This window comes from Chiloscyllium plagiosum, unplaced genomic scaffold (genome assembly GCF_037043375.1).
Source record: "Chiloscyllium plagiosum isolate Xiang-an unplaced genomic scaffold, Cpla_swu_hap1 HiC_scaffold_8, whole genome shotgun sequence".
Classification (NCBI taxonomy): Eukaryota; Metazoa; Chordata; class Chondrichthyes; order Orectolobiformes; family Hemiscylliidae; genus Chiloscyllium; species Chiloscyllium plagiosum.
In genome coordinates, this window is record NW_028270146.1 from 37,830,754 (window position 1) to 37,846,918 (window position 16,165).

The 16,165-nt window shown below is 40.0% G+C and overlaps 1 protein-coding gene across 2 annotated transcripts in view; it reads left to right on the plus strand.

Moving 5' to 3' along the window:
* Positions 1-8,849, plus strand: part of LOC122553468 (uncharacterized) — a 61,673-nt gene extending 52,824 nt beyond the window's left edge. Inside the window, exons 7-9 of one of the 2 annotated variants that reach the window (XM_043697255.2) lie at positions 3,057-3,119; positions 4,744-4,804; positions 8,270-8,849. In XM_043697255.2, coding sequence (XP_043553190.2) covers positions 3,057-3,119; positions 4,744-4,804; positions 8,270-8,427 — 282 coding nt within the window. In that variant the 3' untranslated portion in view covers positions 8,428-8,849. The remainder of the gene's footprint in view (positions 1-3,056; positions 3,120-4,743; positions 4,805-8,269) is intronic. The other variant, XM_087989477.1, reaches the window with a different exon arrangement.
* Positions 8,850-16,165: the final 7,316 nt, after the last annotated feature.

Here is a 16,165-nt window from a genome sequence, read left to right on the forward strand (position 1 = left end):
TTACCATCTCTGATCATGCTCCAGTGTACGTGTTAGTTAAGATTAAGGATGCTATAGTGGGCCTGAGGCACTGACGAATGGATCCCTTTATCCTTAAGGATGTGGAGTTTGTGGAGTACTTCTCAGGAATTTAGAGCGTTCCTAGACATTTAATTCAGGCTCGTTTAGTAGCCCATCCATCCTTTGGGAAACTGCCAAAGCCTATACCAGAGGGTTAGTTGTTTCCTACTCTGCCAGTAGGAAGTGACAGAAGGGCGAGCAGCAGCGTCTCTTCAAAATACAGTTGAAGGCAGCCAAGAAGGCTTACTTTGATAGGCCCTTGTTGGCCAAGTAACAGAGGATTACGATGCTGTGGTCTGAATTGAATTCCGTGCTCATGCAGACAGCAAAGAAGGAGCTTACTTTCGCAAAACAAAGGTTATATGAGCATGATGACAAGCTGGGCAAGTACCTAGCATATCTCACCAGGAAAAGGAGTGCCTCTCAAGCCATTACATTGATTAGGGAAGGGTCTGGGAACCTAACATGGGATTCCAAAAAGATTAATGTGGCATTCCAGAGATTTTATTCTGAATTATACAGATCTGAGGATTGTGAGGAGGGGAGGGCCAAATTGGAACACTTTTTCGAGGACCTGGAGCTCTCAGGTGTGACCCCCGAGCAAGAGTCTTTTCTTAATGCCTGCTTATTAGAGCAAGAGGTGCAGGAGGCTGTAAAGCAGCTTCAGAATGGAAAGGCACGCGGTCCTGATGGACTTCCTAGTGAATTCGATAAGGAATTTATAAGCATATTGTCAGGCTCGATGCTCAATATGCTTAATGACTCGTACAGTCATGATCTTCTCCCGCCATCTCTAAAAGAGGCCAATAGTTTGCTTATTCTTACAAAAAGGAAGGTCCCAGAGGACTATGCTTCTTTCAGGCCCATTTCATTCATAAATGATGACTTTAAAATCCTCTCCAAGACTCTCGGCTTTAAGGCTGGAAACTGTGTTATTTTTTATTTGTTATAGAGGACGAGATGGGCTTCATAAAGGGCCGCAGATCCTCTGATATTGTTAGGAGGCTGCTTAATGTAATCCAAGCATGTCATCAACAGTCAATACAGGGATTGGTGATTTCTCTAGATGCAGAGAATGCATTTAACCGAGTTGAGTGGCCTTTTTTATACTCTAGAGCAGTTTGACTTGGGCAAAGCCTTTATAAGATGGGTAAAGGTTCTCTACAGTGAATCTCTCGCTGTGGTCATCACCAATGGGGTACGATTCAGCAATTTTAGCATTTTTAGGGGCAGCTGACAGGGCTGTCCCCTTTCGCCATTGCTTTTTACATTGGTGATTGAACTATTGGCAAAGGCTATTCGTAGGATCCCAATATATTGGCTCCTGAAGTGGGGTCAAAATTACATAAGATTTCATTGTACACAGACGATGTCCTTGTTTCTTTATCAAACCCAGCAGTTTTGGTGCCTCGTCTGATACAATGCATCAGCTTGTTTGACACCTTTTCAGGGTACAAGATTAATTTTGCAATATCAGAGGCTATGCCTATGGATGGCTTTACAAAGGTGCCAAATCTTGAGAGCAAATCTCGATTCCCCCTTGAGTGGTCATAGAGGGGGTTTATGTATTTGGGCATATTCATCACTCCGGTTCTTGACTGGTTGTTTAAAGCTAAGATTTACAAGGATGTTGCCAGGGTTGGAGGATTTGAGCTACAGGGAGAGGCTGAACAGGCTGGGACTGTTTTCCCTGGAGCGTCAAGGCTGAGAGGTGACCTTATAGAGGTTTGCAAAATTATGAGGGGCATGGATAGAGTAAATAGACAAAGTCTTTTCCCTGGGGTTGAGGAGTCCAGAACTAGAGGGCATGGGTTTAGGGTGAGAGGGGAAAGATATAAAAGAGACCTCCGAGGCAACTTTTTCATGCAAAGGATGGTACGTGTATGGAATGAGCTGCCAGAGGATGTGGTGGAGGCTGGTACAATTGCAACATTTAAGAGGCATTTGGATGGGTATATGAATAGGAGGGGTTTGGAGGGATATAGGCCAGGTGCTAGCAGGTGGGACTAGATTGGGTTGGGATACCTGGTCGGCATGGACAGGTTGGACCGAAGGGTCTGTTTCCATGCTGTACATCTCTATGACTCTAAGACCTTCAAAGATGGGAGGTGCTTCTGATTTCATGGTTAGGTCGGATAGGGCTTATTAAGATGAATATTCTCCCTCGTTTGTACTCTGTATGGATGCTCCCCCTAATTTTCGATAAGCAAATGTTCAGGAGACTGAATGGCTGGTTCAGCTCTTTTAGTTGGCCTGTTAATATTTTATCCTAACAATTGTCAAGACTTCATTCAGTTAAAAGTCAACCTCATTGCTGTGGGTCCAGAGTTACTTGTAGGGTAGGCCAGGTAAGAATATCATATTTCCTTCCCCAAAGAACTTTAGTAAACCGGATGTGCATTTATAACAATGGTTACATCAGACTACTTTTAATTCCAGAATTTTGTTGATTTTAATTTTCACTATCTGTACAGTAAGCTTCAAACTCATACCCCCAGAATATGAGTCTTGATGTCTAGACTACTAGCCCATTGACATTACCACTACATTAATACCTCCCTCCGTCAGTTTGTGGCCTGTTAATACTTTCTCTTAACAACTGTCAAGACTTCATAAATTTCATCTGTGCTCTATCTTGAAATTTAGATATATGTTTTCAGCTCTTTGAATTTTACAATCGTAAAACGTACTTCAATTTATATAGGCAGCATCTTTGACATTTGGATTAATCAAACTATTTGTCTTAAACTACATAAATAATGACATTTGCAAATATTCCAAAATGTCTGTGTAAACAGTCAAAGAACTACTTTCTTTATGCTTTTTTGGAAAGTTTAGAAAAGAAGGTCAGATGGATTCCTGACAGAAAGTTGCATTATAAGACAGAATGTTTACTTCCAATTTTCCAGTTTGTTTGGCTGCAATATACTTATTATATTTATTAATATTATATTTGAGATTTTTATATGCTTAATAATTATTTATCAACATTTCAGATGACTGACAATCAAATGTCTGCTAATCAGTTTGAGTTTTCAAGTTTGTTCTTCAAGAAAACGGTAAAAATTAATGCTGTTAAAAAGTTTAATAACAAGTTGGCTGATGCTCAAGCACTTGTTTATAGCATTTATGGACATTGACGTTTCCTGCTAATGATTTGGTGTAGGTAAAAATAGTTTTGCAGGTTATGTGCAGGGTTTTAAGAAAATATTAGTAATATGGATAATAACTATTTCATTAGCTATAGGTGGATTCAAATCCAGGCTCCAGAAGTGGAAGAACTAGGCTACTTAGTCCCTGTAAGAGACATTTTCAAAATAAATTTTATAGAAAAAAAATGTAATTGCAATTGGTGCAATCTACCACTGGTTGATTTTGACCTAAAACAGTAGATTTTCAGAAGTCTTTAATGAAGTCCCCCATAGGAGGTTAGTAGGCACAGTTATAGCTCATAGGGTAGGGGATAGTATATTGGCATGAATCAAGAATTGTTTGCAGACAGGAAACAGTGAGAGCAAATAAATAGATCTATTTCTGAGTGGCAGGCAGTGACTATTGTGGTACCACAAGTATGGTTTGTCCATTCTATGTGTATATTCAAGTCACCCATGATTACAGTTGTGCCCTTATTGCATGTTTGTTTCTTGTTTAGTGCCTTCCCTTACTACAATTTGGGGGATCTATAGATAACCTCCAACAACATTTTCTGCACTTTTGTGTTTCTTATCTCCACACATACAGATTCCACATCACAATTCTTCAAGCTGATATCCTTCTTCACTATTGCATTGATTTACTCTTCTACTAATAATGCTGCTCCATTCCTTTCATAACTGACTATCCTTTCTAAATAGTGAATACCCCTGAAAGTTCAGTACCCATTCTTAGATACCCTGAAACCAGTTCTCTGTAAACACAACTATATCATAACAGTTTATATCTGCGTATACTGAAGGAGGTACAAAGCCTAATGTTTTGACGGGAAGGATAAAAACTGTTACTTAGCCAAAATATCGTAAGTTCAGCTTGAACATTTAGACATCAAGGGATAGATTTTCTCACAGGCTTTGGATCCCCAATGTTGGGACCAAGTGGTTGTCCCGAGCCAGCATTTGTCAACAGGAAACGTGATGTCACATTCCTCAAGGTGGTGGCCTCCTATATGTCCACCTCGACTATCTGGTTGAGGACAGTGGGAAGACTCTTGATGCTGTCAAACCAATCAGAGGGTCTTTATATTAGTTATGTTCTTATTGGAACAGAGAAGATTTTCTTGTAGTGCTTACTGTTTGAAAGGATCAAAAGTAGGGAATAGAAATAAATTAATTCCAGTAACCATGGACTCTAGATTGAGGGAAGGTAAGAATAAGCATAGAACTTTAAGAATTAAGAGCAGAAAGTAATTTTTAAAACTAAGGACCATGGTGCCATAGAGTGCATTCTCAGAGTTAGTGAGGTAGGATAATTTCAATTTTTAAGAATAGATTGAAAGCAAATAAAATAACTGAAGAAATTTGTACAAAGAACATAGAAGTAAAACTAAGACGATTGTTTTCCTGGAAAATAAAAACTAACATTGGCAGATATGGTCAAACAGCATGTTTTGTATGAATGCTATGTAATTTTACTATATATTACTAAGTCTATGTAAAAATATAATCTTGCCTTTCTGTTTATTTTTAGCCTGAAAAGGGTAATTCAGCTAACATAACAAGCAATCTTCTGTCATCACAAAAAGATATTGGCAAGTATTCTGAGCTCTGAAAATTCCAGTTTACAATCTTAGTCATCTGTAAAAGATTCTTACTTGTACACAAAAATCACATGCCTGCCCCATTATTTCACAGCTGAAGTCAGGACCTTTCCTGATCTAAGGTAGCTTCTTTCTCGAAATCAAGATGTTCCCACATACCCCTTCTTATTGTTTCTATCCTGGCCAGCAGTATTTTACTGTGTAAAATTATGCTGCACCTGCTGGCGATCTGTCTCTTCCCATCTATTTTGAATGGACAATCTTTATTTCTTTTGATTGAATTTATCTTGTAACTCACATTATAATAAAATATATATCAGAAAATTATCATTTGATCACTGAAAGTGGAGTTGCAGGTAGATAGGATAGTGAAGAAGGTGTTTGGTATACTTCCCTGTTTTGGTCAGTGCTTTGAGTATAGGAGTTGGGAGGTCATGTTTCAGCTGTACAGGACATTGATTGCACCACTTTCAGAATACTGTATGCAGTTCTGGTCTCTCAGCTATGGTAAAGATGTTGTGAAACAACAGAAAAGATTTTCAAGGATCTTGCCGGGTTTGTAGGGTTTGAGCTATAGGGAAAGGTTGAATAGACTGGAGCTATTTTCCCTGGAGCGTCGGAGGCTGAGGGGTGACTTTATAGAGATTTATAAAATCATGAGTGGCATGGATAAGCTAAATAGACAAGGTCTTTTTCCTGCAGTGGGGGAGTCCAAAACTAGAGAACATAGGTTTAAGGTAGAGGGGAAAGATTTAAAAGGGACCTAAGGGGCAACATTTTCATACAGGGTGCTGCATGTATGGAATGAGTTGCCAAAGGAAGTGGTGGAGGCCGGTATAGTTACAATATTTAAAAGGCATCTGGATGGGTATATGAATAGGAATGGTTGGGAGGGATATGGGCCAAATGCTGGCAAATGGGACTAGGTTTATTTACCATATGTAGTGGGCATGGACGAGTTGGACTGAAGGGTCTGTTTCTGTGCTGTATATCTCTCTCAATATATGAATTGGATTTTAAAATAGAGGCGGATGGACTTTGATTTACTCTGTGGAAGTGACTTTTTTTTTAAAAGCTCAGAAGGTTGTATGGAACAGTGACCTAATTACATCATTTTGAAGAAAACATACAACTTCAGTCAAGTGCCTGTGGTGTTAATAGATGGAGTACATCTACTCCTGAGTTTACAAATGGACCAGAGGCCATTTGACTTCAGAAGGGAGAACAGTTTCCTCCAAGTATGAGAATCAGGTTTTAGTCTAGTGGAACTAGTCACCATAACTGAAGTGTTTTTATTTCATGAAGCTTCTGAGCCAGGAGAGTTTGTTAGAACTGAAAAAGTTTAGGTCATCAAAATTATGAAACATTCATGCCAGCTGGCTTGAAAAATAACTAATATTGTTTCCGCAGTCCAAAGAAAAGAAACTGAGAGATGTCAGTTGGTTAAGAATTAAAGAGTTGAGATCAGAGTAATATTTCTCTGGAATTGACTATCTGTAAAGGGATAGTGTGAGGAAACAGGTTGAAACTTTGTTTTGTTGTTTGTTTTAAGTTGTATTTTAAATGTACTTTTTTTCTGTTGTCTAATAAATTTATGTTCTGTTAAAGAACATTGCAATCTCATATGAATATAATTCTGTGACTAACCATCATGACAATCCTATAATCTGTCAAGTCAAGTCAGGCTTTGTTCTGGAATCCAACTTATCCAGTACTATTATCTGTTGGATCATAGCAATGTGCCAAAATATTGATATACTTTAGTAAAATATATGTGGAACCACAGAAGGTGGTATTTTGGGTCAGTATATCCCATGGAGAAAGACGTGGAAGGTAGGGAATTCGGACCAAACAAATAGCGATGTCTTGAAAAGAGTCCACATTAAAAAAGAGCAGGTGCTGAAGGTCTTAAACACATAAACTGGATAAATCCCTGGGAGCTGATCAAGTGTACTCTAAGACATTGTAGGAAGCTAGGGAAGAAATCATGTGGTCCTTAGCAGAGATATTTGTATAACCGAAAGCCATGGATGAGATGCAGAAGACTAGGGGATGGCTAATGCTGTGTCATTATTTAAGAAAGGCTGCAAAGAAAAGGCAGGGAACTACAGACTGGTGAACCTAACGTCAATGGTGGGTAAGTTGTTGGAGGGGATTCTGAGAGAGAGGAAATACCTGCTTTTGAAAGGCAAAGACTCCATTAGGGATAGTCAGCATGGCTTTGTGCATGGGAAATCGTGTCTCACAAATTTGATTGAGCTATTTGCAGATATGAACAAGAAGATAGATGAAGGCAGAGCAGTAGACCAGCAGTCAACCTGTACTTTAGCAAGGCCTTCAGCAACATTCTGTATGGCAGACTGGTTAGTAAGGTTAGATCACATAGTATTAGGTGAGCTAGCCAATTGGATACAAAATTGGCTTGTAGGAGACAGTGACCAGTGGTGTGCTGCAATGATCTGTGCCATGTCCACTGCTGTTCATCATTTATATAAACAATTTGGATGACAATATAGGAAGCATGGTTAGTAAGTTTGAAGGTGAACTGAAATTGGTTGTAATGTGGACAATGAAGAAGGTTATCTGTGAGTGCATCGGGATCTCGATCAACTGGACAAGTGGACTGAGGAATGGCAAATGGAGTTTAATTCAGATAAACGCGAAGTGTTGTGTTTAGTAAGACAAACCAGGGGCAGGACCTACACAGTTAATGGTAAGGCTCTGGGCATGTTTCTCAAACAGAGAGATATGGGAGTGCGGGTACATAGTTCTTTAGAAGTAAACTCATAGGTAGTCAGGGTGGTGATAAAAACATTTAGCACACCTGCGTTCATTGGTCAGAGCATTGAGTACAGAAGTTGTGACATCATATTACAGCTGTCCAAGACACTGATGTGGTCACGTTGGACTACTGCATATAGTTCTGGTCATCCTGCTATAGGAAGGATATTATGAAACTGGAAAGGGTGCAAAAAAGATTTACAAGGATGTTACTGGGACTGGAAGGTTTGAGTTGTAAGTAGAGGCTAGATAGGCTAGGACTTTCTTCTCTGGAGCATTGGAGGCTGAAGGGTGGCCTTACAGAAATTAATAAAATCATGAGAGGCATGAATAAAGTATATAGCCAAGGGAAGGAGAGACCAAAACTAAAGGGCATAGATTTAAGGTGAGAGGGGAAAAACTTAAAAGGGGCCTGAAGAGCAACTTTTGCACACAGAAATTGGTGTGTATATGGAATGAGCTGCCAGAGGAAGTTGTAGAGGCGAGTATAATTACGACATTTAAAAGACATTTGGATTGGTACACGGATAGGACAGATTTAGAGGGAAATGGGCCAAATGCAGGCAAATGGGGCTACTTCAGTTTTGGCCTGGATGATTTGGGTGGAAGAGTCTGTTTTCATGCTGTATGTCTCCAAGACTATGACATTATAAAGTTTTATTTTGGTTTTTACAGGTATGGACAGTCCATCAAATGGTCAGCCATTCACATTTTCCTTCCAATCTGATATGTCTTCAAATAATTTTGGAAACAGCAAAGATGAATTCAGTTTTGGTTTCTCATTTGGACAGGATCAGAAATCATCTCAACCAGGTCTTTTCAAATTCTTTTAAGTGCAGATGTCCTTTGTCTTTTGAATCCAATTAGCAATAACAAATGGAAGATCAAAAATATTTATTTTCTTGATTTGGAGACTGAATTATAATATTTTTCTGGTTAGTCTGAATAAAATAATAGTAATGTGATTTTATATTAGTTTTTCATTTTAAAAATGGGTTGCAAATGCAAAGGTTATTTCAACAGTCAATGTTGTATCACCTGAAATACCTCTTAATGTTAGATCAGAAATGTGTGGCTACTGAACTGAAGATCCCGAACATAAGTTAACTAGTAGACATTTAGAGTTGTCTCAGTTTAAAGTATTGTTATTTCACCAGTTGTATTTAATGCATATCCAGCTGGCATAAACTGTTCTGTTATTTTACATAAATATAAAAAAAGCTATTGTACAGCAAAATTACTTGTTTTTTTTTCCAGTTTAATACTAGTCTGTGGAAGTGCAATACAGCTGACATTTCTGCTAATTGTTAGCTTAAAGGCAGAATTGACTGATAATGTAGAAACTCTGTAAGCACATTTTTTTCAGTTATTGCGTAAGTGTATTAAATTATATGATGCTGTTGCTTGATATGATCTTGAAGCCACTTGGTATTCTAAAATATTGAGTGTGTTAATAGTGATATAAAATGAATTCTGCATTGTTCTTTTTTATTTGAGAGATTATAATAATTTAGCACTAAATTGCAAAAATCTTGTTATAGAAATTTAGGTTTCTTCATTCAATTCACTAAATTCTTTGAATATTATAAAGCATCATGATTGACATGCAAATTGATTAAAAAGAAAAACTAAACATAATATAAACGTCAAACATAAAATGTAATCTGGGAGAATTTTCATAGTCCGTGAACAATATCAGCCATGGATAGGCAGTTAGGAAAATTTGGCAAGAATGGAGAAATTAGATTCTCAATTCGAAGAAAAAGTGTTCAATTTTCCGCATAAAGTTTCAATGACTAAATGAGAATCTCACTACAGAACAACCTCGATTATGCCAACATCAATTATCCGAATTTCAGATTATCAGAACAAGATCTGAACAACCTGTAAAAACACTATCCATTATCTGAATAATCCATTATCCGAACTCTCAGTTATCCAAATAAAATACTCCCCACCCATCTCATTTGGATAATCGAGGTTGTTCTGTAATGAGTTACATGGGGCCTATTTGTACACATGCAAATCCCATTATTACCTAATCTCACTTCATTGATGTGCAGGTTGCTATTTTTCAAGGCAATGTAGAGAAACTAGGTGGATCGATTTCTGACATAGAAGTCTGAGCAATTCCCTGGCAGCTGCTTCTCACTGGTGCCTTCTCCAGGCATTCATTTTAGCCAGTATTCTCCAACCTCTGGTGGGGCACCACGTGGGCAGTGACCACCTGCACCCTTCATTCATGGAGGTTTGTATCTGCCAATCATCCGTCTTATTGCATAATCATGGCACATCTTGCACTCATATATAATACAGTTTGTCACATCAATACTGCATATTGAAGCTCATTGACAGTTATGTTGTCATGCTGCTGCCAGGCCACTTTGCACACAGTGTGGAAGTTTGACTCTTAACTCCGGATGGCACAAGTTTCAGTTCAAAAATAGATGCTTTATTTTTGGATAGCCAACAAGAGATTATGGGTGACACCAAAGGGGTTATGTAGCCTTCTTGTGCTGCCACCCTTCGATGAATCCCTGCTCTACACACGAAAGCAGTATGTTTTATAGGAATAATACAGAGGTCTACAAGTCACTTGGCTGATTGCTGTTACATTGTCTAAGGCAGGTAATTACAATTTTACGATGCCCGGTGATTGCTGACTTCCTGTAACAAATAGCGAATGGTTTACAGAAACTGGTTATTGTATTCTTCACAGTCAAATGTTGATGGATAAAGATTTATACAGAAGGACTTAGTTCTGTTCTTATTGTTGGTTTCACATGCCCTTGTTAATAGGTAGGGGAAGGATGATAATGGAAACAGGAGGCAGTTAATAAGGTTATGACCAAGGCTATCAGTCTTGTCCAGGGAGGATAAACACCTTTGCCTGAGATTGGAAGTGAAATCCACATGTATGGCTCCAGAGGAGTCTGTCCTCTTGGAGTCGGCAAGCCCCCCTACTGTGATGTCCATCTCATTCTGTAAGAGGGCAGGCATGCAATTGATACTGCAGTGAGTCAGAGAGTCACAGAATCATAGAGATGTAGAGCACGGAAACAGACCCTTCTGTCCAACCCATCCATGCTGACTAGATATCCCAACCCAATCTAGTCCGACTTGCCTGCACCCGGCTCACATCCCTTCCAAACCCATCCAAATGCCCTTTAAATGTTGCAATTGTACTAGCCTCCACCACTTCCTCTGGCAGCTCATTCCACACACGTACCACCCTCTGCGTGAAAACGTTGCCTCTTAGGTCTCTTTTATATCTTTCCCCTCTCACCTAAACCTATGCCCTCCAGTTCTGGACTCCCCCACCCCAGGGAAAATACTTTGTCTATTTATCCTATCCATGCTCCTCCTAATTTTGTAAACCTCAATAAGGTCACCCCTCAGCCTCCGATGCTCCAGGGAAAACAACCCCAGTCTGTTCAACCTCTCCCTATAGCTCAATATCGCCAACCCTGGCAAGATCCTTGTGAATCTTTTCTGAACTCTTTCAAGTTCCACAACATCTTTCTGATAGGAAGGAGACCAGAATTGCACACAATATTCCAACAGTGGTCTAACCAATGCCCTATACAGCCGCAACATGACCTCCCAACTCCTGTACTCAATACTCTGACCAATAAAGGAAAGCGTACCAAACACCTTCTTCACTATCCTATCCACCTGCGACTTCACTATCAAGGAGCTATAAACCTGCACTCCAAGGTCTCTTTGTTCCACAACAAACCCCCAGGGCCTTATCATTAAGTATATGAGCTCTGCTAAGATTTGCTTTCCCAAAATGCAGCACCTCACATTTATCTGAATTCATCTGCCACTTCTCAGCCCATTGACCCATCTGATCAAGATCCTGTTGTAATCTGAGGTAACCTTCTTCGTTGTCCACTACACCTCCAATTTTGGCGTCATCTGCAAACTTACTAACCATACCACTTATGCTCACATCCAAATCGTTTATATAAATGACAAAAAGTAGTGGATCCAGCACCGATCCTTGTGGCACTCCACTGGTCACAGGCCTCCAGTCTGAAAAACAACCCTCCACCACCACCCACTGTCTTTTACCTTCGAGCCAAATGGCTATTCTCCCTGTATTCCGTGAGATATAACCTTGCTAACCAGTCTCACATGGGGAACCTTGTCGAATGCCTTACTGAAATCCATATAGATCACATCTACTGCTCTGCCCTCATCAATCCTCTTTGTTACTTCCTCAAAAAACTCAATCAAGTTTGTGAGACATGATTTCCCAAACACAAAGCCAGATTGACTATCCCTAAACAGTCCTTGCCTTTCCAAATACTTGTACATCCTGTCCCTCAGGATTCCAACCAACAACTTGCCCACCACCGATGTCAGGCTCACTGGTCTATGATTCCCTGGCTTGTCCTTACCACCTTTCTTAAGCAGTGGCACCACGTTAGCCAATCTCCAGTCTTCCAGCACCTCGCCTGTGACTATTGACGACACAAATATCTCAGCAAGAGGCCCAGCAATCACTTCCCTAGCTTCCCACCGTGTTCTAGGGTACCCCTGATCATATCCTGGGGATTTATACAATTTGATGCGTTTCAAGACATCCAGCACTTCCTCTTCTGGAATATGGACATTTTTCAAGATGTCACCATCTAATTCCCTACATTCTATATCTTCCAAGACCTTTTACACAGGATATACTGATGCAAAATACTCGTTTAGTATCTCCCCCATTTTCTGCGGCTCTATACAAAAGCCGCCATGCTGATCTTTGAGGGGCCCTATTATCTCCCTGGTTACCCTTTTGTCCTCAATGTATTTGTAAAAACCCTTTGGATTTTCCTTAAGTTTATCTGCCAAAGCTATCTCATGTCCCCTTTTTGCCCTCCTGATTTACCTCTTAAGTATACTCCGACTGCCTTCTAAAGATTCACTCTATCTATCCTGTCAATACGTGACACTTGCTTCCTTCTTTTTCTTGACCAAACCCTCAATTTCTTTAGTTATCCAGCACTCCCTATACTTAGCAGCCTTTCCTTTCACCGTAACAGGAATATATTTTCTCTGGACTCATGAATTCCCAATATATCACGATAAGCAAGTAAAAATGGAACTTATTCTTTTGTGGCTCTCTAACTTCCTCAACAGGAGCATATATTCATCTTTGTGTATGGAAACATGATGTATCTTTGGGCTCATGGCTTGCTTTCTTAGTGCTACTAATTTTTCACACACAATACTTAGATGCTCACTGAATCTGTGCCCTGCCTTGCCTTTTTACATTTATTACTTCATTCAGAACTTTCAAGCTCTTGGTAATTATCTATTTGTCTTGTTTTTAGGTGCAAGCAGAAAACTAGCAAGTTTGTCATAATTCCCACTAATGATTAAGTAAGGAGTAGAAATGTTGCTGTATGGGACCATTCTATGTCAAAGTCACACCTACACCATGAGTCAGTAGCTTACACAGCACAGTGTCAGCGGTTCCATAGCATTGTGGTTTGGGAATGAGGACGTGGCCAGGAGGCCGCGGTCAGTCCTGCAGGTCGAGTTCAACCAATCAGGAACTACACACAAACCAGCCGCATATTTGATCTATCATACATTTGGATTCGTTAATCCACGTTGACCAGGGATTGGGCCATGGTATATCATGGAAGTCTGTTCCCTGAAAGTCAAGTGAGTTATCAGGGATGATTGCTGTGGATTATTGCGATTGAAGACAATCTGCTGGAATTCAGAGTAGACACTAACTGTGAACAGAGCTAACCTAATACCCAAGGATGGGAGACAATAGATCAGTGGAAGGTATGGGGTACCAAGGCAGTGTTGTCATTGAAGGTTACCACCATTTGAAGGGATGAGCATACATAACAAAGTTTGCACTTTAGCAGAATAGTATCAAGATGAGATTCTCATGTTGGACAAATCTGGAGATTCCTTGCTATACACTGTAGATAGAGTGTGCTGCACTATCCTTGCAAACTTTGCTGTTGTCAACAGGAAAAGGCCAAAGAGGGGAAGTGATGGACAATGAGGAGTTGTGAGAGCAGCAACATTCTTCTGATGAGGAAGATGAGGACATGGATCAGGTGGAACATCACCTTCACCATGTTGGAGCACAACAGTGTCAGGCACAACATGTCTGTCAAGACTTATTTGATAATCTCTTCCAATGCAATGGAGTTGGCTGAAATCATCATTCATTGAGAGTATTAATGCTAGAAAGGAAGCAGTCCCTGTTTGTTCCCAAATGAAAATGCACATTATCAGTTTGTTCTTTCTTCACTCTTTCAGTAAAGAGAGGGTGCGAGGTAGCAGAGAGAAGATGATGGCACTGACCCTTGTGGCGTGCAAAATGTCTTTGACCTTCTTCCTGTGTTGTGTAGGTGACACTTTAAAAGTGGACAGACAGGACTTGGTGCTACGGTCACCACGGTTTGTCCATAGGAAAGAGTACAATCCTCCAGTTCACTAGCCAATCCAGTGGATCTCCAGGTTCCTGACAGCAAAGTGAGTGTAATGTATCTCTATTGACCAATACCTGTGTGAGTTTTCACAAACATGAGATGTAAAACGCAGTTCTTTCCTTTCAGCATTTGAAAAAGTGCGCAGCTGTGTTTTTAAGTATGACACTGAAGCATGAGTGCAGGAGACAGAGGATTAATAGTAGAGGGTTGCTTTTCAGACTGGAGGCCCGTGACTAGTGGTGTGCCACAAGTATCGGTGCTGGGACTGCTACTTTTCAGAATTCATATAAAAGATTTCATATAAATATAGGAGTCTTGGTTAGTACGTTTGCTTGGGGGTGTTTGGAACACACATTCTTTCCCTTCTAAGGCATATGCCTGCCTGTCAAGTTCTCTCAGTGATCCTTAGTGGTCTTCCCTGCTATTAGCACATCATCTAGATAAATAGACCTTGTAAAATGTTCTTCATCATCTTTTGAAAAATTCCACAGGCAGATGATAGCCCCAGTGGCAGTCTGTTTTATTGGTACAAGCTCTTATGAGTATTAATTGTAGCATACTTCTGGGAATTCTCTTCTAACTGCAATTGCAAGTATATATGGCTCATACCCAGCTTTGAGAAGCTCAGCGTCCCTGTCATTTTTGCATGTATAAATCCTCTATGCGAGGATTTGGGTGTTCATCCAGCTGCAAAAATAGATTTACCATTCGTTTAAAATCCCCCCAAAGGTGAACCGACCCATTGGGCTTCACAGTTGGTACAATTGGTGCTACCCATTCTGCAAACTGGACTGGTTTGAAGATTCCTTCTGGTTTCTGCCTCTACTTGTGCCCTTAAAACAAATAGTACTGGAAGGACTTTGCAGCATTGTGGAATTGATTCCTGATCAATATGCAAGGTGGCTCCATTGATAGTCCCTAGACTTTCTTGAAATTCTTTTGGGCAGATAATTTGGACTTCACTCAGGCAGCCATTTTATATTTGAAAAATAGCCAAACTAGGTGAATCTTTATCAACCAATTCTGCCCCATCAAGCTTTAGTCCGAGCCTATTACTACAATCATTGGTAACTAAACCAGCTCCTTTTCATAACACACTAGAACCGTAGTTGTGCACTGAATCTGTAAAGGTTCCCTGTAGAAGTTCTCAGTCTAGCTGAGGTCTTGTGCATACTTACGGGTTGGAGTCCAGAGCAAATTTTGTTAAAGACTGGTTTTGCGTTTACTGAAATGGCCTCACTGATACTGACTTCCATTAGAACCAGTTAACCATTTAACCAGATATTTATTTTGATTATATCTGGTTTAGATGTTGCTAAACAATTTAACTGTTTCAATGCAGACGTAAGTGGACTTTCCAGGGTGTGCATTCTCCAGGATGCCAACCTATGAGTTCTCTTACACAATTTAGGTCTAGTGGTACTCTTCTGCTGTCTCAAGGTTGCAGTAACTACAATAGCTCCCTGGCCTGGATCCTAAGAAAATGTTAACCGTTTGGCTGAAGCTTGGCTTTATTTTGGGATTTTACTTTGGACTGACCTAGAGTCCCTCTGTTGCTCTGTGTGATGCCGTGCAATTGCCTTCACTCAAATGGTGTTCCCCAAGCTCAGTCAAACTTGCAAGGGTTTCCACTTCCATCAGAATACCCTGCAACTCATATTCTCCACTTGCCACAATTTTCCAATGATAAAGCCTATTGTGTGCCTGTTTGAAATCCAGTCGGGCTTTGGTTAGTAGGCACATTTGCATGGTTACATCATTAATCCCACATACCAAATAGTCTGTCAGTATCTCATTAAAGGTTAAACTAAATTCCCATGTCTCTGCTAGTCATCTTAACCCAGTCAAAAATCCTGATATGGATTCCCTTTGTTCTCGAATTACTGAGTAAAACCGATTGTACCTCAGAATTAGAGGAGGCTTGGGGTTGTAATATGCCTTAATTAAATCTGTCAATTCTTGAAAGGGAAAGTTAGGCGCCTAATAAAGGAAAAAGCTTTGGTTCCACAAGCTGTCAGGTGAACTACTTGTTGCTTTTCATCTGCCCCAATGTCATTTGCCCAGACAAAATAAAACATACTTTGCACATACTGGGCCCAGTCATTGATGGCAA